At 41.7% G+C, this 25,219-nt stretch overlaps 2 protein-coding genes across 9 annotated transcripts in view; one reads left to right on the top strand and one right to left on the bottom strand.

The window, feature by feature from the left end:
- Positions 1–15,836, top strand: part of pdlim7 (PDZ and LIM domain 7) — a 39,676-nt gene extending 23,840 nt beyond the window's left edge. For both annotated transcript variants that reach the window (XM_014006105.1, XM_014006106.1), the window contains exons 6-11: positions 10,892–10,944; positions 11,114–11,351; positions 11,600–11,780; positions 12,623–12,743; positions 14,393–14,508; positions 14,842–15,836. In XM_014006105.1, coding sequence (XP_013861559.1) covers positions 10,892–10,944; positions 11,114–11,351; positions 11,600–11,780; positions 12,623–12,743; positions 14,393–14,508; positions 14,842–14,928 — 796 coding nt within the window. In that variant the 3' untranslated portion in view covers positions 14,929–15,836. The remainder of the gene's footprint in view (positions 1–10,891; positions 10,945–11,113; positions 11,352–11,599; positions 11,781–12,622; positions 12,744–14,392; positions 14,509–14,841) is intronic.
- Positions 15,837–19,417: 3,581 nt separating this feature from the next.
- Positions 19,418–25,219, bottom strand: part of unc5a (unc-5 netrin receptor A) — a 206,560-nt gene continuing 200,758 nt past the window's right edge. For all 7 annotated transcript variants that reach the window (XM_014006101.1, XM_014006096.1, XM_014006099.1 and 4 more), the window contains 2 exons: positions 24,852–25,030; positions 19,418–21,328 (listed from right to left, as the gene is read on the bottom strand). In XM_014006101.1, coding sequence (XP_013861555.1) covers positions 21,163–21,328; positions 24,852–25,030 — 345 coding nt within the window. In that variant the 3' untranslated portion in view covers positions 19,418–21,162. The remainder of the gene's footprint in view (positions 21,329–24,851; positions 25,031–25,219) is intronic.

The following is a 25,219-nucleotide window of genomic DNA, read 5'->3' as shown; positions in this document are numbered from 1 at the left end:
CACACACACACACACACACACACACACACACACACACACACACACACGTGCACAGAAACATGTAAACTCCACACAGAAAGGCTTCGGCTGAGATTCACTGTGAAACAACTGAACCACTAAACTGATGTTTCATCCCTGCATGATCCAATATATTCACTAAATCACTTTCATTTACTTACATTAAAGTTCAAGGTAATTTTTCATCAGTTTTTTCAGCCTTTTTAAAACAATGTTTTTTTCTTCCCTTTTTGTTGCYATTTTTTTCACCACTCAGTCTTTGGCTTTTATAAAGATTCTAGGAAAAACTCAATCTAACCATGGCGGTATGTAATAAAAGCACCGTGAAGAACTCMCCAGGCCGCCTCCTATAATTTGGATAATGGTTGTTCTTGAAGCGGCAGATGTGGTCTGTCGTTGCATTTAGCCTCACTCATAAAAATCCGCTGAGATCTCGTGCAGCTTTCACGTCTGTACTCTTCCGGGCCTTGTTTTTTCTTTCCTCGTGAACARGTTTAGGTAAAAAGCTGTGCACCACAAACAGGATGTGTGAAACGTGAGCGCGAGGCAGATTTTGTGATTCTGATGTTTGTTGTGGTGTTTATCATTATTCACGGGGTATCAGAGCACAACAAAGATTTGACTAAGTGTGGTGGCACAGAAAGTAGGCTGAGGTTGTTTTTTTTTTTTGGCAGAAACTTTGATTTACATAACTCTGAAAAGCATTAGTGCAGCGGGGACGAGAGGAGCGGAGCMGCAAAGGTTTTGTGCCAGTCGACTGACTCATTTTGGGTCAGAGTGACAGCAGATGATTTGACAGACAAACAATGCCGTCCTTCTTCCACAGAGCTTGTTGACAATAACCGCATGTCTCGTGTCACGTCATGCTCACTGCCTGCGTCTCACCGTATCTTCTGTTGTGAACAGTCTTTGTCACGTATTGACATGTTCTGTTTCTTCTCCCTCCACCAAGCTGAGCTCTAAACCTCCTTCTCTCACTTTGTTTCCCTTCTCTTCCTCTGACTTCACAGGTGGAAAACCTCGACAAGTTAGTACATGCATTTTTGTATTTGACTTCCAGCAAAAAAAGAAAATCTTGTTGTTTAGATTCATTTTGACATAATTTCTTCCAATTCTAGTCTCTTTACATCTTTTGGTTCAGTCAAAAGATTTGAAAAATATATCCCAAGACTGGCAGCCAGCCATACACTGCGGGAAACCCTGCAGCTACTCACTGCAAACTCTAAAATCAAACATAAAAAGTTATCCTGAATCAAATGAAGCAATTTCAAAAATCCTCCTGTAGTTTTCCATATCTTCGATAAGCAATCCTGAAACGTGGGTACACAGTCAACATAAACAAAGCACTCAGCAAAATTTGCTAAAAAACCCAAGAGGATGCTCGAGTCACATGATTGATTTCAGGCTGACTGTAGTCTGTGTACCAATATGGTGGACTGATACAGCATGTTCAGAAATATGGATTAAGTCTGCTGCTTAATGCGGGAATAAAGAGAAAAACCGAGTCAGATATCTACAATAATCAGTCATTAAGCAGGGAGGAGGAGCACCATAAAAAGCTCAACATCCAAACAGATTTTACATAACTTCTGTTAAACCTTTAAATTTACCATCTCAGCATTTAAACGTTTAAACTCATAATATGAATTCAGTCCCGGTCCCTGGTGTGCTTAAAGTCCACCAATGAGATGTCAACTAGGTTAGATTGAGTCAGTGGCATTTTGTAACAAACCCAAGCAAATTTTGATTGATTACAGTAAAAACCAGGTGAAAAACTGACATGTTTGCAAGTCTATTTCAGTTTATTTGCTGAACAAATCTGAGTGTAAATGAATACAAACACCACATTTGCAGAGTACCTTTAAATTGAATTTCTCTTTCCTCATTCAAATCTAAATTCCTCCCTACTTTTGCTTCCTGTTCTTGTACATTAATTCCATACAACGGTACTTATTTGGTGTCTGGTCTGTTCCACAGGGGTGAAGCTACTTATTATGATGATGTCTACCAGCAGTCCAAGTAAGAAGCAGCTGCATGCTGGCTCGCTTGTCAGCTTTATTAGCTTATTATGGTCAGGTTGTTTATGAAAAGACAGTGAGGAGCAGATGCTCCTCGCTGGATTCAGCACTTGGGCTTACAGAACGGAGCTGGCAGTTCATTAGTGAGCATTCATCCTCTCTTTTCTGCGCGCTTGTTGATAAACGCATGCTACAGTTGACCTGGAGCCTTGTTGGAAGGATGACTGAAAGAAGAACTGCTTCTTTTGCTGCTTCTGAAGTTGTTTATCAAAAATAAGTGGCTTTAAAAAAACAGTAAGGCCAAGTACTGAGGTCTGTCAGCTTTTCTTKCTCTAATGACAGCTAGAACTGTGGTGTGGTGATGTCCGTATGGTTCTGTCTGTGCGGCGCTGAGGTTCAGAGTGGTGCATGGCACGTTCAGGATGATGTGTTCAGCTAACCGTGCAGCCGTGTGTGCAGGCACGGCCTCAGGGCGGAGAGCCTGCCCTGTTTTATCCCCAACGACCGCAGCAAGAAGAGGCTGATCGAGGARACCGAGGACTGGCAGCCKCGCACCGGCACCACCCAGTCCCGCTCCTTCCGCATCCTGGCCCAGCTCACAGGCACCGACTTCAGTAAGTCAGGGCCGGAGCCGGGCGACCCAGTGTGTYTATGTTTTCTCCTGTTGTAAAGATAGGGGCGACGCCGACACGATGTGATGTGATCTGAGAGGTTCTCAGTGAAGGCGACAGCTGAGTGAGTGACACAGGAAGGTGGATAACGGTTTTGTCCTTTTTTTTTTCCTTTAGTCTTACAGACCCCACTTTCAGATGCCTGCTGTCTTCAGTGACAGCTGGAGTTCTTAGCCTGGCAGCTCAGCAAGACAAAAATATTTCTTYTGATCTTTCATATGACTTTTTTAGTTTCTGTACTTTTATTTGGGATTRGATCTGATGGCTTCATGTCTGAAAGCAGCAGTAGACACGACTTAACTTCCTATGAACCTTCTGATGTGTTTATCTCTCTTGGATCTCTCAGTGCAGGACCCAGATGATGAAAACATGAAGAAGTCCAGGTAGAACTTAGAGTGCCGTGACATGGATTTGTGTGCTCAAGCTTTGGTTTGGCCGAGAAAATATTTTAGCTTTTAAATCTTCTTCCAGTGGTTTGTTATTTTGCTTGAAACATGAGCATGGTGCTGTGGATGCATTATTGTTTAACACTTAGTAAGGATTTGGTGTGAAAACTACTGAACTAACTAAAAACCTGAGTATGTTTTCTCTTCTAAAAAGTGGAAGAGATAATCCAACCTTCATGGTTATGTTGACTAAACTTAGRGTGCAGGCTGCTAACGGGAAGATGTTGCTTTTTAACTTCCAGTCATTTAAACCAGTTAAGAGCTGAGATTTATTTTACACGTCTTAAAGATGGATTTAGAACAGCTCTTCATAAGTTTGATCTGATGTAAGGTTTGTGTTCATTTATAATTGTATGGTAACATATATAGAGATTTAGATTATTTATGCACAAACACAGTAAAACTCAAGGAGTTCWGACTGTAAAGCACCTGAATGTGTTGTTTGTTTTCTAAAACAAAGTAAAGTTAGATGCTTTACTGCACTTCCTGCTCTTTTCATGCATTCTCTCTGTTGCGATCTGTTTCCTCTGTCTGTTTCCTCTGTCTGTTGCCTCTGGTCAGGGAAAAGTTCCTCACTGAGATTCAGAGTCCTCGCTACGCCCGTCTGAGGGACTGGCACCACGACAGGTCCGCTCGCGCCCTCAATATCAAAGTCTGAGCGAGGCGCTCGGTCGCCCCGAGACTCGGAGCCTGCTCGTGATAGCCGCACCGCAACGACCACGTGACAAAGACGACGACAAAAGCCAGCTGTCAAACGGCAGTTCACCAAATCACCTTTCGCTTACACACGGGGTGAAAATAAAGAAACCAAAGCCTAGATGAGGAAAGCCCAAAGTGGAACCATGTATACTGAGCCAAAATGTCAAATCCCCTCCTGAATTTCTGACTTGATGGTTTTCCACGTCTCACTGCTTCACTGGGAGTAAACTGGTGGGAATTGTTCTGTAATTGTAAAGTTTAGCTCCTCCTCTGAGATGTCTGTCTCTTTCCTCTTGTTTACATCCATTAAGCTCTTCATCTTTTAAAGTCCTCATCTCTGATCTTCTCATCTAAAAGGCATCTAAACAAGAAAAAGACAAATCTGTGCTTGTATTTCCTGCTGTCATCACTAATATCTAAAATACAAAAACCTGAAAAAGTTATTCTTGTTCTTCTGTACTTTTTTCCTGTTTCTTCTAACTTGTTTATCCAGTGGTTGAAAATGCAATTCATCTCTCCTACAAGAAGCTAGTTTTGATGCTTTTTAAAAAAAAATCAAAGTAACCTCAGTTGCTTCACTAAAGCAGCACGCTCAGCACAAAGGGGTTATGTAGAAGCCGGGCTTCCTCTGTTTTTATGCAGGTCTGAATTAATGGGTCGTCTTCGCACAGATCAGGGTTCAAGGTTTACTTTTATTGCCTCGCAGAGAAAATTGTTGTGCAGTCGGGCATAAAAACAACAAATGGGCAAATACACACAAAGTAAAACACATCCATAAAGGGTGGAGGTGAGCGGCGAAGAAATGAAGCTTTTTGTCTTTTGCTCTTACTTGAAGTAAACACCTGAGAGTATTTAGAATGTAATAATGAAAAAAGATAAACCGAACCAGGGTTAGATTTGGTCAAGGTTATTCTCATCTTTGCACGCACACAAAAAATATCTGACTATGGTTAGTTTTTATATTAATTTAATAACAAAAGGGTCTTGTGCCTAAAGTAAAGTTGTATCAAACAAAAAACATTTAGGTGCCTTTACAAGATATGAAAAACACTTTACATGTAATTTCCATGAGGAAAAAGAGACTTATGTTGTGAGGTGTGCATGAGAGAAAAACTAAATTCAGTACAGTAATTTCAATCCTTTATGGTTTGACTTGTACACACCAGTGGCGTCACTAGGTTTTAGCTAGTGACACCCCTGGTACACACATCACTGTAATAACCTGAAGGACATTTGTTTGTCTTTTAGCAAATTATCTCATGAACCTATGGATAATTAAATAATTCTCAAAACGTAATTGTATTGTCCTGATGCATCTCAGTAATCCAGGTAAAAAATCAAAAAGAAAAAAAATTGTGTAGGTCCTCTGGATGGGTTCTTCTCTAATGAAACGTTTCGTCTCTCCTCCAAGAGACTTCTTCAGTCTGAGAGTTTCAGGTAAAATTCAGGCTTTTAAGCACTGCCTCCATGTGACTGATACATCACGTGGCTATCATTGACACCTAATTAACACCTATTGTTAACAGGGGGTAATTGTATCGATTTCCACAACTTGTGGAGTCAACTTCAATATGGCTGCCTTAGCCAATCAACCCTAACAACCAATGAAAACTTGGTCCAAAATTTGGTGTGGTAGTAGCTGAGAGTCATCCCTAACACATACTGCGAGTGTTAATAAATTGCCCAAGTTACTGGTGGATAGTAGGCTTTTTTTCCCTAAGGATGCTATTTTCATGACATATAATTACACCGATAGAGGGATTAAGCTCTTTAACTTGGTGCTTTATTATGAACACCCTATCAAACGTTCGGTTCACTCAGATATTGTTAGAAATTTATTTAAGTTCTTAAAGAAAATCGAGATTGGCAAATGCAAACTTTAAAAATAACAGAACTTGAAAATTGGTTTAGAAAATCTAAAATGCAAGTTTTCTTTTGGGTGGCAAGAGGGAAAACAAGTAATTATTACAAGTGTGAGATCAGGGGTAGAACGCTGTGCTTTTTCTTTCTGCTACTCCCCTCAGTGTGGAGAGATATGGCAACAGTTTTGTGCTGGATGCCCATCCTGACCCAACACATACATAGCAACCCCTTCAGACTTTTACCTGTCTTAAGCCTCAAAAATATGTAATTTTCACAAAAAAATCTGCATTATTCACACGCTATACAATGTGTTTACAACAATCTGTGAGATTTCTCCATACGTCTTTGTCTATGTCTGCAAAATGGGGGGAAATCCATGTAATTTATGGACAATCTGTACAACTTGACATAACCTGAGCTCGAACCWGCAACCTCAGGATTACAAGACCATGACACTGACCACCACACTACTGCAGTTCTAACACTACATTACTACATGTTTTGAAATATGTAAAAAAAAAAAAATATATATATATAAACATTTAAAAAATGGGTATTCTTGCTGTACTTAATAATAATTCCCAAAGGTAGAACGTTGCTTTAAACACTAAGTTGAAGTTGCCATCAGTTGAAAAGAAGCTGTTCAGTGAAGACAGACTCCGTGTAACCAGGTCAGTTTTAAAAATTAACAAYGCTGTTCTTGGAGCTCGGAGTCGATTGTGTTTTGTTCTAATGGAAGATGTCAGCAGAGTCYAGTAAATCCCGAATGATTCAGGATGCTAACATCACATCCTGTCMGTAGTTGTGAAGTGATGATGATGATTTTAGCAGAAACATGACTGGCCAAACCGGTAAGAATTGTAATGAGGGGATTATGAAAAACTGCTTTTATTATGCCATAATCTAGACTGTTGTTTTTATAATGAAAACAATCAAATTAAAGAAAATGGAAGATATAGTACTTTTATTAAATTTTAATACTAATTTTATTACCAAAAACTTGATTTTCAACACCAGCAACTATGAAACATGGACAAACATGAAAATTGTCCTTGTATTTCAGTTTGTTTGCAAAATATCTTAAAAACCAGTAGATATGTTCAGATGGTAATCATTAAAATAGCTAAATATTATCAATCATTAAACCTACACTGATTAATTTTCAAAGTCAGGTTGATTTAAGATGTTCACCACAGCTAATCACACTGAGCACAAATAGCTGAAACTCAGTCATTTTTACTGATATTGACCTTAATTTTGCTGTGGCAGTAGCTGAAAGTCAATGTAACTACATTATTAGAGTGGTCGATCTTTGTTTCAAAAGATGCATTTCTTCAAGGATTCTACTTTTATTATGATTTAATTTCTATTAAACATAGGTGAAATGGGTTAAAGTAGCTGTAGTCTGCTCTGGGATGATTATATCCAATCAAAATGCCACCTTCATTTCATCAAAATTACGCTGAGAAGTTTCAGCAACAGAGTTTAACATTTTGAACAAGCACACAGTTGCAAACATAAAAACAAACATCTACATTTGCAAAAGCTTCAGCTGAAACTGAAGGAGCAGTAAATATGATCCTCTGTTCGACCTCTGCCATGTTTACACTCAGGTTCCTGCGGAGCTTCATTACCTTTGTCTCCTCACAGCGGTGAAGGTGACACATGTCAGTGGCTTCTTCCACAAGAAACCAGAACTCCTCCTTTCTTTGCCAAGCTGCCAACAAACTCCTGTTTTCCCTCATAGCTCAGGTGGATAGATCCCACGGGAGCAGAAGCCTGGGGAAAAAAAAAAGGTAAATCTGAAATCGTATGCAGAAAGCAAAGAAAAAAAGTGTAGCACATCACTGATCAGGAGAAAAAAGGAGGTTGTTGAGAGCAGTAAAGGTGTCAAGAGAACACAATCCAGGTCACGAAAGTTAGAAGGAATTTGCCATCCTGCAGTTTTTACCTGCAACCTTCAGTAAGCGAGGCGCGGTGGAATAAACCCGTGAAGGCCGGATGAGCGCTCGGTGCCCCTGGCCTGCTGCCATGTGGGTCAGCTTGGGCAGGAGGGTCAAGCTGCTGGAGTAGAACGACGCTTTGTGAGTCGTTAGGTGAGATCCCAGAAGGCCGGCCTCATCGGTGTTCAGAGTGGAGGGCAGCTGATCCGGGGTCTCTGTGCCAAGCAGGCTGTAAGAGACGCTGCCCTTCGTTTAACACCCAGCCAGTCACTCACTTCATTTTCTTCACAGCTATTCAGATGGCCGGGCCTTTTTCTGTCATCACTCCAGTTCTGAAAAACTGATTTAATTTCCTTCGTAATTCAAAGGATGCTTTTCAGGAAATGATTTCCCCCCCTATAATCCACACTCAACCAGGAATTTGGAGCAGAAAGCCCCAACCTCTCCTGTTTCCAGCTCTTTTTCTTTGCGTTTGCTTAAAAAAAAAACCTAATAGTAYCTATAGAATGAGGGTAATTCAATTCACATTTTCATTTTCTTTGCTAATAAGATGAAATTTCATCATCTTTTCTTATTATAGATGGATCAGTCGATGATGTAAACACGAGTTATGCCTATGGGGGGTAGCTTTTTTTTAAAACTTGTTCTTGAGATAAAGCGTCTCCAGAGCTCACTGTCTTGGCTCAGAAGTTGTTTTTCCTCTCGCAGTCGTGGATTGAAGATTTTCTGAATATCATGACGCCTGCTGGGTTACAGAACTTAAGAAAAAAGAAGGAAATACTTTTTTCTCCCCAATACTTCTTCACACGCGGGCTCGAAGCGAACTCCTCTGCATCCAGATCTGCCAAACACAACACGGCTGATGAGCTCCGCTTTCCTTCTTTCTGCCTCTGAGCTGAGTGATGTCAGTCACAGAGAAGACGCCTTATTGCTCTCATTAGGACTAAAAGCTCTTAAACCACTTTTCATGAAGAGTCTGTGCATGTACTGAATACCCCTTTGTTGTTGGTTTTTGAAGGGTATTGAATTACGTGATTGATTTTTGTCTCATAAAAACTTGTGGAATCATGAAAAAAGGGTCTGCAGACTGAGCTGATGTAAGCAGCTCGCTGTGTTTCATCAATCAAAACGAAACTTTCAGTGCGGTAAACTTTACTCAGCTTCAACTTTATTAATTGCAATCGTAGGCAGAAAAATAAAAAATGCAACTTTGTTTCAGTTTTAGGGCTTAACATTTCAGAGCCTAATATTAATGACCTGCTTCTAAAATTATTCAAATTGAACCTCAATTGCACCAAAAACACACAACCGATTTCACAAAGTTATTTATTAAACAAAATGAAGCTAAAATAAAGAYTTTTTGTGAAAAATTCAGTCTACCCCATGGTTCTCCAGGTTATAGAAACTCTTATTATAGTTAAGTCATGGTTTTCTGTAGGACTTAATCTTCTCGTATGGTTGCAAAGGAATTTTGTCCCATTCTTCTTTTCAACGTTGCTTCAGTTTATTGAGGTTTACACACATTTTGTCAGCACAGCTCTTTTAAGGTCTCCCACAGCATTTTATTTATATAGTCACAACACTGAGGGCACTGTACATAAAACAAAGGAAGCCAGCAGATTGCGTTGAATCTTGAATTCGTCACAGCCTCTCATCCTGAGCAGCACGTTGGCGACAGTGAAAAGGAAAAATCCCCTTTTAACAGGAAGAAACCTTCAGCAGAACCAGAACCAGGCTCAGGATGAGAGGCCYTCTGCCTCGACCGGCTGGGTTTGYGAGGACAAACACAGTTTCAAGAAGCCCCATTTCAGTGGAGTTGAGGTCTGGACCCTGACTGGATCATTTCAGTACCTCTACTCCATCCTTTTCTTTTTCAGCTTCTCTTTTGTAGATTTGCTGCCTGGTTTTGWTTTGTTGTCTCGTTGCATCACGACTCAGCTGTTGGACAGATGGTCTCACATTTGACCCAAAAGTCCTTTGGTTCACTGCTGAGTCAGAGACCTTAAAGATGGCCAGGTCATCACTTCTCCTTGACGGTATGAGTGGTCTGGGCTGATGTTCTGTTTGCTTGGGCAGCACAGTGGGTTAGTGGTTAGCACTGTTGCCTCACAGCAAAAACATCCTGGTTTTAAGGTTTGGAGTCTTTACAATACAATACTACTTTATTTATAAAGCACTTTAAAAACAACACTGTTGACCAAAGTGCTGTACATTATTAAAAACACTACAAGCAGACATAAAAACAATTAAGTATAATAAAAACAGTTTGTGTGTGTAGTTTGCTGGTCCTCCTCGTTGTTTACCAGGGTTTTCTATGGGTGCTCCATTTTCCACCCACACTCCAAACCATACATGTTTACACTACTCGCTGCCCCAGGACTCCCTCAAAATAAAAATAAAAAGATTTATCTCAGTGGGTTTTGCCTGGTTAAACAAAAGGTCAATTACCCCGGTAATTAAAATAAATATTTTTGTCAAACATGGTGCCGTGCATCTCTCTCTTGTTCCAGAAGTCTTGAGGTTCTTTCAGATGCAGCTTTACAAATCCAGGTTTTCTACATCCAAACAAGCCATAAYTTTAGTTTTTCTGTCATGAACTTTAACATTTAACCTGCCAACTGAGGCCTGTAGAGTCTGAGACGGAGCTCTGTCTTTAATGTCTTGAAGCACGGTTTGACCTTGAGGTGAATTTCTCCAGAACATCCTCTCCTAGGACAGTTTTCTACGTTTGGATCATTTTCCTCACTGTAGACTGATGGACTCTCAAATAGTTCAGAAATGACCATGATGGGCAGAAGCAGCTGCGACTCTGAGGTCATTGTGTGAGGACKCACCTGTGTGCTCCAGAGCAGCAGGCTGACTYAYCTCCTGCTCTCATAGAGGTGGACACTGACGATCAGCTAATTCAGGATGGTTGAGGCTTTTCCCTCCTAAATCATGGATTTGGTTTATTTTTCCACACAGCTGTTTCCGTTTAGTTTTTGTTCAGTAAAAATGAACCAGTAAAATTTGTTGAAGACCAAATTATTTTATTTTCTCCTCATATAAAACCTCAGAATCAAAAGGAACTTCAACAATAACACTTTTTTTTCTTTCTTCACCTGATGAGAGCTCCCCTCTCCTGTCTCGAGTCTTCATGCAGAAAGTAATTTGTGGCACAATAGAGACGATCATGAATGCTAATACGGGGCTGTGTGTTGCATTTTCTCTAATTAGTCATTTTCTCCCCTCAGCCTTGAGCCAACTCCCCCCTCTGCCAAGATCCAAACTGCAGCTCAACCAGATGGTGAGTTTCTGCTCCTGCTGATGCGTAAAACTAACCCCGGCAGCATCTGTTGGAGGTTGAGCTAACACATTCTCACTCTCACATGTCAGCACARGACGCGACACCAGAGTCCGTCACCGCTGACATCGTGCTCAAAAACACCTGAAAGTGTTGCTCCTTCTGCTTCCAGGCTCCAAGACGGCGGCGGCGGGCGGTTCTGGTCCGTCCTGCCGACCMCCGTGGGTCACCGACCCCGGATTCGCCGACCGCTACCGCCCGGATAAAAGCAGCACGGTGGTGACCCAGCACCAGCAGCTGGTCCAGCCCACYCCCATGGAGAACCGCAGCTCCATCCTGCAGGCGGCGCAGCAGCRGCCCGAAGGCAGCGGGAGGACCCCCGTCTGCGGCGCCTGCAACAAAATCATCAGGTGAGCCCGCCCGCACCAACAGCTCCCAGAATAATAAACAGCACGTCGGCTCCGCTCAGAGGCCCGGTCCAGATGGATTATCTAAGCGTCTGCAGCAAGTTGACGTCTTCTGTCACAGAGGACAAGTTTTCTCTGAGACATCAGTTCCTGTTCAGGTCACAAGTTAACCCGAGACGACGTTTTCCATGGCAGGGATCAGGATGTATCAGGGTTCAGCTCTGATTTCAACATGTGTGTGTTCGTTCCAGGGGCCGGTACCTGGTGGCTCTGGGACGCTCCTGGCACCCAGAAGAGTTCACCTGCTCACAGTGTAAGTCGGTCCTGGAGGAGGGGGGCTTCTTCGAGGAGAGGGGCTCCGTCTTCTGCACCAAGTGTCACGATAACCGATACGCTCCCAACTGCGCCAAGTGCAAGAAGAAGATCACAGGGGTGAGCGCTAACAAATATTATATCTGCCCCTTTTCCTAAAAAAAAAAAATCAATTCAATCAAAAATAAACTTTAGTTTACGGGAAAAAAAAGGAAAAAATAAAGGTTTAACTCCTGAACAACAATTCATACATTCACATATTTCTCCCATTATCATTCTTATAAATAGACATCTTTTGAGAGCAGGCACAACATCTATGCCTCTGTWAATCACCAAAAACCTCACAGTGTTCTCTGAAATAACTTGAAACCGGCAAAAGTAATAGTAGATAAAACTTTGCGAAAAACTACACCAATGAAAATCACTCATTGCTTTTGATTTTTGGTTCAACAGAACTGTTTTAAGAAACAGCTCTGGGCAAAAATGATGGTGCCTCTAGAAGGGATGAGGGAAGTTCTGGGGCTGCTTTGCTGCAGCTGGCACAGGGTGACTTGAATCTGGGCAGGGTACGATGAAATCTCAAGACTATCAAGGCATTCTGGAGAGAAAAGCGCTGCTCAGTGTCAGATTGGTGCCAGTCACAGATCATAAGTCTTCCAGCAGGATAATGATCCAAAAACTCAGCTAAAAACTCACAAGAATGGATCAGAACCAAACTTTACTGTTCTGAAGTGTCTCTTTGAGCCTGGATCTAAATCCTGTAGAAGGAGCAGAGACATCTCATCTAAAGAACCACTTGTGGACAGGTGCAGATGTCTGATTAACAAATACAGAAATTGTTTGATCGCCTCAAAATGTTGAGCAACTAAATATCCAGTTTTCCACCAATTTTGTTCACGTCTGTAAGTTCTGTGAGCGGGTGTCTAACAAAAAAAAAAGTTGAATCTCTTACCCGTTTGCAGGAGATCATGCACGCTCTGAAGATGACCTACCACGTCGAGTGTTTCAAATGTGCTGCCTGCAAAACTGCCATCAGGAACCAGGCCTTCTACATGGAGGAGGGTGAACCCTACTGTGAGAGAGGTGAGACTGAACCGTGTCAAACTGCTGCAGCGCCTTCAGAATGAACCGGAACACCTCGTTTACTGTGGCCAGATGCACTGACGAAATCACTGCTGTTTTTCTGACGCAACATGTAAACCAGCTCCAAAATAAGGTGTTAAATTGTCTGTGTGCAGAAGTTTTAATCTGCCTCTAATTTCTTTAAGGTTTTMCTTCCAAGCAGCCAAACTTTCTTTTGATCTTTTAAAGTGGTTTTGATCAAAATTTCTTCAGGCTTTCTGAAGGTTATTGAAAGCTTTTCTTTTTAAACCTGGATGTTTTTTTTCAATTGTTTTCTGTTCAGTTCTTGTTCCTGACAGCATGTTGTACAGTTTGTGCTGAAAAAAAAAGGTGGAGGATATAATAAAATATCAGGACAAAAAAAAAATACCTGTAGCAGGTGAGCATTGTCTGAAAGTCATGTCTTTAAAGTGTATCTTACCCCCCCCCGTGAAAAGATAACTCCGCCCCAAGGCGAAATTTGAAAAATGCATCAAAGTGGGTAGGGGAGGGGGTGTGGGTGGGGGAGGGGGGGTTAGAGAGTGGAGGTGTGGCCAGGACGAGAGAACGTGACAGCTAGCATTAGCATAATTGATGCTACATGGAGAGTGACCACAGCGACGCAGATAGTCACATCTCTAAACGGTCTGAGGTGGAGGAAATTATATTAAAGACGTTTAATCCAAACCTGACATTACTGAATACCTTGAGCAGAAAATATGATACGCCGACCAAATTWAAAAAAAATAAAGAAAAGAGAAGAACCTGCTGAGAGTCTGCGTGCAGACTGACTGGTTTCAGCACCGATTGGGAGACGTGAACTCGTGTAGGAGGTGCTGCATCCAGCCTGACAGATTTCCTCTGAACCTGCGCCGATGTCCCCTCACGCAACGTCAACTTCCTGTGGGACGTTTGATCTTCTGACGTCCCACCCAGGCCGCGACGCAGCTTCACAAACGTTTGTCCTTCCTAACAGCAGCTGCCTCCCCTCTGTTCCTCTCCAGCGGGTTTTTTTTGTCAGAGTTCAGTCACGCGCGGCCGCAGCGTCGCCTTCGGCTCCGCGTTGTGAATGTGGCGCCGTCAGTCAGTGTGACYTCTTCATCTGCTGTAATCTCTTTAGCCCCTCTCCACTCCTCTGTTCATGAACCGCGCTCTTCGATTATGTTATAAATATTTTAGCGACCGCGCAGTTCTCACTCACTACAGATGTGAGCTGCTGCTTTATGAGCGGCGAGGCCGAGAACCAGCGAGTCTGAATGATGCTTTTAGCCATGACGAACATCCTGCTGCCTCAGCACTTTGCAGGGGTTGTACAGCTCTCAGCCCCTCGTTCTCTAGGAGCAGTGTTTTACCCCCACACTCCTCCCAGTCCTTGTGATGAAAGCCAGGCGAGTATCGAGGGCAGCCCCCCCCCACCCCACTCCACCTATTATTGCACAAAATCCCCCAAACATCCTCGTCACCAGCGAGGAGCTGGTGTTTCACGTCAGCCATCATCTCTGCTCTGAGTCAGAGACTCAAACTCTAAAACCTGATTTCTGCTCTGAGCGTCAGGAGCGAGCCTCGGACGATGTTTCGAGGTGATGAAACCGCTTTTAAACCTGAATGTTCTTGTCATATTTCCTCTCCAGACTACGAGAAGATGTTTGGCACCAAATGCCACGGCTGCGACTTTAAGATTGATGCCGGCGATCGCTTCCTGGAGGCCTTGGGCTACAGCTGGCACGACACGTGCTTCGTCTGCGCCGTAAGTCCTTTTGATGGATACGCTTTGTCTCGGGCKCGCGTGGTGACGCCTGAACACCCCGCCGCCTCTTTCCTTCTTTCTCTGAACTTCTGAAGCTTCACTTTTCTATCTTTTTTTATTTTATTTTTCACCTGCTGTCTGCCTGCTCCTCTTCTTCCTCACTTCTCTGAAGCAAAGCTGAAAGTGAAACCAGGTGAGTAAACACTGCGCTCACCACTCTGGCCCTGCTGGAAGAAGAAAAAGTTTAAAAAGTGTGCAAATTCACATTGGCACTGGTGGAGTCTGATATGTTTCTCAATCTGTCTGTGTGTCTGTCTCCTTTCATCTTTAAAGCTCTGCCAAATCAACCTGGAGGGGAAGACGTTCTACTCCAAAAAGGATAAGCCCCTGTGCAAAGGCCACGCTTTCGCTCCAGTGTGAGGGGAGCCAGCCACGGCTTCTCCCTCCACCTCCTCATTATCCCCACCCCCACCCCTCTTCACCAGCCACACACAGAGTTCAGCTCAAGCTTCTCTTCTATCCTGAAGACTTTGTTTTTATACTCCAGACTTAACGCCCAGCCCCACCGTCCTCCTCGCGGTGCCTGTAAACTCTCACGCTGTGTTCCATAACCGAGACGAGTTTAAAACGATTTTCCAAAAATACCCCCACCCCCACCCACACCCGTTCAGATTTATCAGCAGCTGTCAGTGAAGAAATGTCCCCCACTCATCCTGGTTTTGGTCTGAAGAGACTTCAAGTCCGTCTCCTCCACTCTGAAGGAGTCATGGAGCCTCTAATAATCACAGATTGAGGTAATGAGCTGCCCGTTCTCCTGCTGGAGACGCAGAGAAGTGCTGACCCRGTGCAGGACCCCCTCCGGCCCACTCATCAGCTACAGCAGCTTCATTTGATAAAACAGAAGCCGGTCGAGCAGAAAAAGGACCTGTTTCTGTCAGATTAAAATTTATATAAAACTGCTGAGGATGTGAGCTGAGTGCAGCTTCATTTGGATCATTCATCAGAATAAAATCCACAATTTGTCACTTTTTTAATGTTAAAATTAATGGAGAACTTGATGTTTTAAATGTTTTACATTCCTGCAATAAGACCATTTGCATTTAAGATCACAGTTTTGGTTGTATAAATACAACTAAAACTGTGATCAAAACTGTGACATAAATGTCAGGAAAATCCGTTCAGTAGATAATTTTTACGTTGCTGCCTGTAAGTGTTGTGCTTCACAGTTTTCACTTTAAACACTGTTTAGTAAAAACTGAACTCATTTTTAACCATATTTGTAATAACTAACAGCTCTGCTAATAAAGCAACCTACTGTTTTTACTCAACCTGTTGAATCCAAATAACTTCATCCACAAGTTTTTACTGCAGCTTGTCAAACAGACGCTAATCAGCATCGTTTACTTCTTACTGGTAAACTTTTTCATGCTGAAAGTTTTCTAAATGAGCAGGTAATTACCATAAAGGCCAGAGGGTCGTTTGTTTCACATAACAGTGTGTGCTGGAGTTTCTCACTAAGTTTTACACAAAAAGTTGAACAAACACTCCCAATCTGTGCTGGTGCTTTAAGGAAACTTTGTTAAACACATTAAATATGAACACTGTTTATTATGTTTTTACTCACATGAACTCTTGTTAGTGCACCTGTGTGAGAATAAGAAACAAACTCATTCTGTTCCAGCGCTTCTTTCATTTCATACATGTTGACCTTCGTTTTATGAGTTTGATCACATCTTATTGTAGAAACCTTTAAAAGCTAAAACCTTGAATCTGAAGTAAAGCAACACCTGGTTTATTACATGGATCATTAACAGCTGATGATAACCTGCTGAAATAATTTAGACCAGTGGTTTCCAAAGTTGCGGTTGGGACCCCTTTTTGTGTCATGAACATCAAGTGAGGGTCCCCAGATGATTTCCAGACATCAATTTAAATACAAATAAATAGTTAATGTCATATTTTCACCATAATTATTGCAAAAAAATTTCAATAATAAATGAAAAGTAGTATAGTTATTAAGTGTGCTTATGTTATGTCCATGTTTAACAGTTAACTAAATTTTCATAAATAAACCAGTGATATTTAAAAGGGGGTCTCTGCAGTCAAGTMGGAGGTTCTTCTTATGTGGGAGGAGTTTGTCATGATTGGTCTGTTTTACTTTCGTAGGAAGAAGCTGGGGATTCTAGTCAGGATTTGAGACCTCGCCGAGGTCAATAAATTATATTTATAATGTTCACAATAATTTTCCTGATTAGCTTTACTTCCTCTTTTAAGTTGCCCCACAACACGAGTCAACGTGACCAATCACGATTCAGTTAAACTCCGCCCACACTCAACCTCTGCCAATCATAGTTAGGACAAAGTCAGTCCACATAACAAGAAACTCTCACTGTGGACTGCAGAGAGCCCTGCTTGGTAATAACTGGGGTCGTAAGTTTCTGCAACTGTTATTTTGTGAGCTGGAAGCTAAAAAGTTTAAAACCACAGATTTAGTCCCTTGAAGATGAGTGAACTCTTTTCCTCACATTACCCCAAAGTAGTGTGACGGTATATAAAAATGATGCGGGTTTAAGTAAAGAAATCAGCCTCGACTTAACAATATATAATTTATTTACAACAATTTTCCGATTGAATTACTATACATACGTTTCTGAAATGTCATAGATAGATATATATACATAAGGCCAAGTAAATACTTGAAAGCACTTAGAAACGAATTTCCAAAATTCTACCCACAAATCCATATCATTGTCCAAAGAGTACAGAAAAAAATCTCCCTTGGCGGAAGGTTTTGTTCCACTGCCACAAAAGATTTGACAACATTTTACACTGACGATAAGAAACACAAAAAGGTAAAAAAATAAAAAAAAATGAAAAAGAAAGAAAACAATAGAAGGYTTATACAATTGCATAAGCGCTGTGGCGTGTAATAAATACAGCATTTTTGACTTGCAGAAAGGCAAGAAAACATTGAACCAAGGAACTAAATAGAAACCCATTCACAAGTACAGAAATCTATTGTTCTTAGTTCAAAACAAAACAGTTCAGTCAGTGACAGAGAGCACACACCCAGCTTCACACATACACACACAAACATGAGCACGTCCTCGACACTGAATAGTAATGAGTGACAGTACAGTGCTGACATAACGGGAGGGAGGTGAAACTACAGTAGAAACCTCGTGTAACGGACACGTGTCTCACACAGAACCGTCAGACCAGAAAGATWTTTATCGTGAAGGAAACAGAATTCATCACAGATCTMTTGGACCAGTCYGACGTGAAGATRGATGCAGAACATCCAGGCGGCTGGTGAGTTACATTACTGAAATGTGCTTAGGCGACACAACCAAGACAATGACAAGGGTGCTGAAATTTCACACACACACACACACGCACACAATCACAAACACACAAACACACAGTCTGACTGTACAACTGCCATGGCTCATCTAAACATGCTGTGTCAACATCGGCCCGTCACCGCCCGAGGACTGATGTCCTCCTGTGATTAGCCTTCACACAGTCCCAGAGAGGAGACTCGCTGTAACCCACCGCCGCGTGTTTAAATGCTTACAGTTAGAGGAGTGATCATCGGACACGGTGTGTGTGTGTGGATGCAGAACGAGGGCGAACAGAACGTGTAGAAAAACTTCCTGGAAAACGACCTCTAAACCCTTTAACACTGCAAATCACTGCTAGATCGCCAAAGAACAGTATTATAGGCAAACACGTCACGGTTTAGACTTGACAAATGCTGCGCCAGTTTTAAGTGTCTTCTTTTTTTTCCTGTTTTTTTCTTTTTTTTGGCTTCATATTAAAATATAATTTACATTTGTTTACAAAGTGATGAACTAGACACGTGATCAAACGAACAGCGTAGAACAGAAACAAAGGAGATAAAACAGTTTAGACAAAAATGGCAACACGGACTCTTATTCTACGCTAGCGGCAAGTAAAAACGGTGAACTCAAACAATGTTTCTAAAACTTTGGTTACCAACTCTGCTGATATACAGTATGTAAAGTGACAGCACACAGCTGCTATAGAAAAAGTATTTACATGTTACAATGTGGCGACGATTTAGAGTAATCATCGTTTTGTTTGATAAGGGAAATAATCCAAGGGCTTCCTTAAAAATCAGATTTTATGGCATCTCCATATAAAAAAGGGGGGTTGTGAGTTTTCACGAGGGGGTGGCGTGTTCAGGAGCAGAGAGGCCGCGTAAAACTAAACGAAGCCACCAAAAAGACTAAATAAAAGCTTTCCGAGTTTTAAAAAGCAGGAACAGAAAAGGGAGGTACTAAAAGAAATTTACAGTGAAGAGAATAAATATTTAATACCCTGATGATTTTTAAAGTTTGCCCACCTACTAAAAGTCTTGAATCATCTTTACAGTTTCATTTTAAGGGACAGACTGTCAACAAAGAGATTAAAAAAAAGAAAAGCCGAGCATCTCTGCTAAGAGCACAGGATGACTTCACTCAATCTACCGTCAAACTCTGGACAAGCACAGGGCTGCACAGTAATACAGTAAAAAACATGAATCTGAGACAAAAGAGAGAATCGATGTGAGTTTTCAGAAATCTAGCATCGCTGAACCAAAAGAGACGTGGAGCAGAACTCCATGGACATTTCTCTACTATTGTTTTCAACCCAATCAATTAACTCAGTTTAGTCATTTTCTTGATGGTTAACTATTTTTTTTAACTAAATACGAAGTTATGTCAGCATCGATTTTCCCTTAGTTACCCCTATAATCAAACTGGAATAAACTAGTCTGGAGGGGGGGCGGGGCATGAAGCACCTCGTTTAGATWAAAAAAAAGAACAGAATCAAAACGAGTTGATCTGAAAAACGCCTCAGAAAAGAGGTGAAAGAGGGGCTTGTGGAGTTACAATAGGGAGTAATTCAGATCAAAGCATTGATGTTCCACTTTATATAGACCCCAACTGAAGGATTTAAATGTAAAAAAAGAAGGATTTGAAAGTATCATATGCCCACTTTAAAGTGATGTGGTCTATTTTCCAGATATTTGATGTCTGTCCATAAATGAAGCCATAAAAATTCAGAGACTTGATCATTTCTTTGTTAGTGAACAAACACAAAAACAGCAAGGATCAAATCATTACCTCGCCCCTGTAAATACACATTCCATATGTTTGACAATCATAAAAGAGGCGCCACTTAACCTTAAAGAAATCACCGTCAGTGGTACGAAGGATCTGAAGGGTTTCGGGCTTTTTTCTTTACAACTTGAAACAGACAACTTCACATGCAACCCTGAGGCAGACACTGAACTATGGCTAGTTTACTCACACCTGGCACACTGCTGAACCTGTGGGGGTTTATTCCAACTGTCGTCATGTTGCCTGATTTAACAGATTCATTACTAAGACGTTACTGTGTAAATCAGAGATAGCAGCAAAACTGTAAAGAGAAACACGTGTAGTTGCCAGGTTTAAAACAAAGACAAATAAGAAACTCCGGTGYGCAGAGGAGTGACTTTATGAATCTGCCTTCTTCAGCTCTGATGCAGAAATACTGTTTGCCACGCAGCAAATATTGAATTCCCACTCAAATTGCTTTATAAATAATATAAACAAAGCTGCAAAATTACCCTTTTAACATGACCGAGGATTTACTTGTTTTTGGATTTTCAGGGGCAAAGTGCGCTACATTATTGATACAGAATATTAACCCCTTCTTTTGGCCCGGAGAGTTAACGCCGTCGAGGAGGTGGGCAGCGATGATGTTTTTTAAAAAAACGAGTTTTGATGACATTCAGTGTTCACACAGAACGCCTTTCTGGCGCTATGGCTCCTTCGTTAGCTGTGATACCTTAAACACACCAGGATGAGCGACGGAACAAAGCTCATCGGTTTAAAGAAGAAGAAAACAGGATTTAAATAGAAATGACATCTGAGATACGGCTTCAGTGAAGATACAACGTAACGAGCTCGTCGCTTTAAAAAATGAAAAAAAAGAGGCTGAACTTCACACGTTTTGATTTCGAAGCAGAAGAAGCTGCGGAGCGTCTCTCTGAATCAAGATGTCAAGATGTTACATTCACAGTAGTGAAACCGGCTGGAGCACAAAGAACACACAGAGCCAGAGGAGAAGCCGACAGGACGTGCTACGGGTCGCGTCGCGTGTTCCGCGGATTGTTCGTGACCAAAAAAAAAAAAAAAACGTGTCGCCGCCTTCGTGAGAATGTGTCAGAGATAATGTGGAGTTAATCTGCCAATTGCATATTTGACGTTCCCCTTTATTTGACCTGAAATGACCGACACCCTTTCTTTAAAAACAAGGTTTTGAAGCTGAGTTCTTCTATTTGCATATTGCTCCGTCTTACTGAAACAAAGATTAATTTATGGTTATGTTTATAACTCTGCAGGTGAGAGCTCGGAAATGTTAAAAATCTTTGATGGAAAAATAAGAGGTGTTTTTTTCTTTTTCTCCCACACATTTCAATTCTTCCTAATTCAATCTTCCTTTTAAAGACTTTTACTCTGAAAGGATAAAGGGACTTTTACATCTCAAGTGAAGGGGGAAAAAAAGGGACGTTGGGAAAGCGCTGCGCTTCGTTTCCTGCTGCTCTTTTTATCCTCTTGTTCCTGCACGTTTGCTGTGTCCTCTGTCCCCGTTTCTGGGTTAGCACTCGCCGTCCGAGACCAGGAAGATCATGGCTTCCTGTTTGCCGATGTCAGCCATGACCGCGGCCAGCTGGTTGATGTTGCCGCTGTGGAAATGCTGCGCCTCCCACAGGTCCAGGATCACAGAGGTCGGGCTCGCTTTGGATGCAAAGAAACTCATGTGTCTGCAGCGGCGGAGAGACAAGAGGAGGCAGAAATCAGAGTGAGAGGATAATGAGAGATCAGACAAAAGAAGGCATCAGACAAGGACACATTTCCATTTTTCTCTGCAGCACCATGTTTTGTGCTGCTGGAACTCTAGTGCATCCAGAATGGTTCAAAATGAACACTTTATTATATTTTATAGTCATTGCCTTTAAAGGGATCCATGATTAGTCATAACTTTAGACTTTATTTGATAAACATATATTTTAACTGTAAAATAAAGACTGTAAAATACTGTAGGCTGTTTAGTTTTTATCATTTTTAAAAATATATTTTAATATGGACGAGCCATTTTATTTACGCACAAAGCATTCTGGGTAAATGATGACGTGGATAGGTCCTCAGTGTGAGTGAACTACAGTATATCCACCCTGAAGGTTAATCTTGGACAATATCTGATGATCGACTCTTTTAAATGAAACCAGAGAGCGTTGACAGAGAGGAGAAGGTAGAAATGACTCAGCCTGTAACTGAAAATATYGATGGAGGACCTCAGTTTAGCTTGTTTGTCGCACTAGCACCGAGCTAATACATATAAGGCAATATAGGGTCAGCGCTAGCACAAAGGCTAACAGGCTAAGCTGAGGTTCTTCTTCCATGAAGCAGCTCTGTTGTCCTCCATCTATATTTTCAGTTACAGGCTGAGTCATTTCTACCTTCTCCTCTCTGTCAACGCTCTCTGGTTTCATTTAAAAGAGTCAATCATCAGATATTGTCCAAGATTAACCTTCAGGGTGGATATAGCTCGCTCACGCTGATGACCTATCCACATCATCATTTACCCAGAATGCTTTGCGTGTAAATAAAATGGCCCCGTCCTGGTAATATATTTTTAAATTTTTAGTTTAAAAATGATAAAAACGAAACATATGTCAGAGCGGACATTAAATTACCCCTTAAAAAGAAATAAACCAGGCAGAGATGTAAGCATTCAGTTTTAAGAGCTTTCTCTTTGCAAAGAGTGAGAAATTTCTGAGGACGCTTAAAAAAAGGTCTCACCAGAAAGTTCTGACCTCCGCTGGGAAAATCTGTACAATTTATTACAAGCAGAGCACAGAGAGAAACATCAACATCCTACAGTATTTTTACAGTCATTATTTTACAGTTAAAATATATGTTTATTAAATAAAGTCTAATTTTACAACTAATCACGGATCCCTTTAAATAAAGTTTTTTTGGGGGGAGGTGGGGTTGTGCACTGTAGACCACTGTGACGCAGTCTGGCTTTTTATCCCCTACATTTTATTTAAGTAGATTTAAAATCAGTACGTTTACACTTTTACTTGTGTAAAAAGCTTGAGCTGATACTTCTACTTAAAAAAGTATTTTTAAAACTAATATCTGAGCTCTGGAAGCTGCCATCAAACAACCAAGATTAGGATTTTTATTTAGAAGTTAACAACATAACCTTCATTTCTCTTGATTTGAAGCTGAAATTGCCCCTAAATCCCCAGCAGTAAATCCTTTACAGTTAAGTCGGATGTGACCTTTTCTCTTTTTGATCAAACCCAATCAATGACAACAAAGCAGCGGCCCCGGCTGGCTGTATATTTGATGTTGCGTGGGACCTGATCCCCACAGTACCCAAAGATGTTTGATTTAATGGCTTTTTTCTGTTCTCCAAATGTCCCGGGCCTCAAGTGTTCGGCAGGCAGACAGGAAAACACAGACTACTTTTCTTTTTTTAAGAAAAGGTCTGAGTCTGTTGTTGTTTTTCCTTTTCCTTGTTCCTTCTGTCTGGAGCTTTTCTGTGATGGTTTTAAACACATGACTGGTTTGGCTGCACCGATAACACTGTCAGTCTGCCATTTTGAGCCAGCTGGATTTGTATAGCACAAACAGCTCTTCCTCTGCGCTACAAGTGAACAACACAAACGTGTGTTGGTCAAAAACTGTGTGGAGATGAGCATCTGTGTCATTATTCTGATAGAAAGAAAAAAAAAACATGTCAGGCTTACTTATTCACCTCGCTGTGCGAAACACCAGCTTATCTTGTACGGCTCAGACAGCCGCTCGCGCAGCCTTGGGAGAGAAAGATCAAATAAAAGGTTCTTGGCATTTTAAGTTTTATCGATCGGTCCCGTTCTGCCCGGGCTGAACGCTTTGCTCCGTCAGAAACAAACAGAGAAATGCGGCGTGACAGAATGCCGAGCGGCTGCTGCCTTTTCAGGAAAACACGTTGTTAAGGACGGATCAAACAACAAAGAAGCTGTTCCTCCCTTTAAGACCGAAATGAGAATTGATTATGTTGAGCACAACGTCGCTAATTAAAGCCGTAGTGCATCTGTTGCATTTGTAATTAATTGGGCTAAATAAAGTTGATTGGACGAACCGAGCGCTGCTATTTGATTTCATTACCAGGGAGAAATTAAATTGGGAGGATGAAGGATCAATGGGCTGGCTCCTCTCGCTTCCTCACGCTGCGGGTGATAAAGTACAGTAGCCGAGGGAACAAATTGGTCCGAGGTCGGCACAGATCCAAGCCCGCTCCGTCTTTTTCTGCCGCTGACGGGCAGCTCGCTCGCAGCCTGTCCAATTACAGCTGTTAAGCAGAATGTCGTGGGCAGAAGTTTAGCAACAGACTTTAAGCTGCTTACCTGGTTCTGATGGGGGGGAGGAAGACGGGGGGTCATGTTTTCCTCGCAGAAATGATAGCTATATCCATCAAGTCCACATTAATCCTATAAAGTTAGCCGAGCCGAAAGAGGATTAGTTTGCTAAGGCGTTACCTTGTTTACCTGAACTTTGGGACAAACACTTAAATGTGGCGATGCACTTCACACCGACTGATGATGAAGGCTTCTACACGTGTGACCAGGAAGTTTCAGCTCCGGCTTAAGAGTTTGTATATCTGAGGCTCTTCATGGTCTAAGCCTCTGCCATCAGGTGAGGACTGAAGACAAAGACAGCAGCTGTGTTTCCATCCAGGTTTTTTGTGCTCATTTTGAAGTATTGCTTTAGGAAAGGTGGATGGAAATGGCAAAATAAAAAACAACTGTTTTTACACTAATTTGAGGTGGTTTTTGAATCTTCTGAAAAAGGGGTGATATAAAAGGGGAGCTGGAAACATGTTTGCTWAATAAGTTCTGACGTAGTGAACATTTACCTCACATGACTGATCAGCTGTTCTTGCTGACGGCGTCCTGATATTCCCGTAACACAAAGAGAATTACATTTCTTTCTCTAAGTCTCCAGACAGCATGTAACATCGCCAGTACTAGTTGACATGACAGAACAATTCCAACTTGCCCAATAGAAACACACATGATAACTGAGACGTGTGTCCCTGTGTTTGTGACTTCTACTTCCTGTTTACTACAGCCATGCATAACACCGTCTGATGTAATTACTTTGTGAAGCCTGGTTGATTCGCTCCAAGACAGTAGATGGAAACGCCCGATTTGCATTTCTTTTCCTATTTTGCAACTTTTTAAAAGTTGGCTCAAAATTGGCATTAAAGTTGGAAACACGGTTTGTGTTTACCTTTCAAGTTTGAGTCTTTGTGCCAGCATTCTCCAGTCGGCTCCGTTGGGACAGGGGGCGTCCAGGCTGCTGCAGATCTTCTGCCTGATGAGGTACGGGATCTGAAAGGCGCTGGGTCCCGCCAGGGCTGTGGCGTTACTGTCCCTTAACAGAAACTCTGAGTCCACCGCTCGAGTGTCCTGATGGGAGCACAAGCAACACGGATTGGTGTTTCACTCAAGTTACGAAGGAAACTAGGACTTGTTGAGCGATAAAGTTTAATCAAATAACTTGGGGGATCTTGGGGTTTTCTGGTCAGACACTGATTGAATGGTATGTGCATATGTGTATATCTATCTATCTATCTATCTATCTATCTATCTATCTAT

This window comes from Austrofundulus limnaeus, unplaced genomic scaffold, assembly GCF_001266775.1.
Source record: "Austrofundulus limnaeus strain Quisiro unplaced genomic scaffold, Austrofundulus_limnaeus-1.0 Scaffold34, whole genome shotgun sequence".
In the NCBI taxonomy this organism is placed as follows: domain Eukaryota; kingdom Metazoa; phylum Chordata; class Actinopteri; order Cyprinodontiformes; family Rivulidae; genus Austrofundulus; species Austrofundulus limnaeus.
Note: the sequence above shows the minus strand (reverse complement) of the source record. Positions and strands in the feature narration are given on the sequence as shown.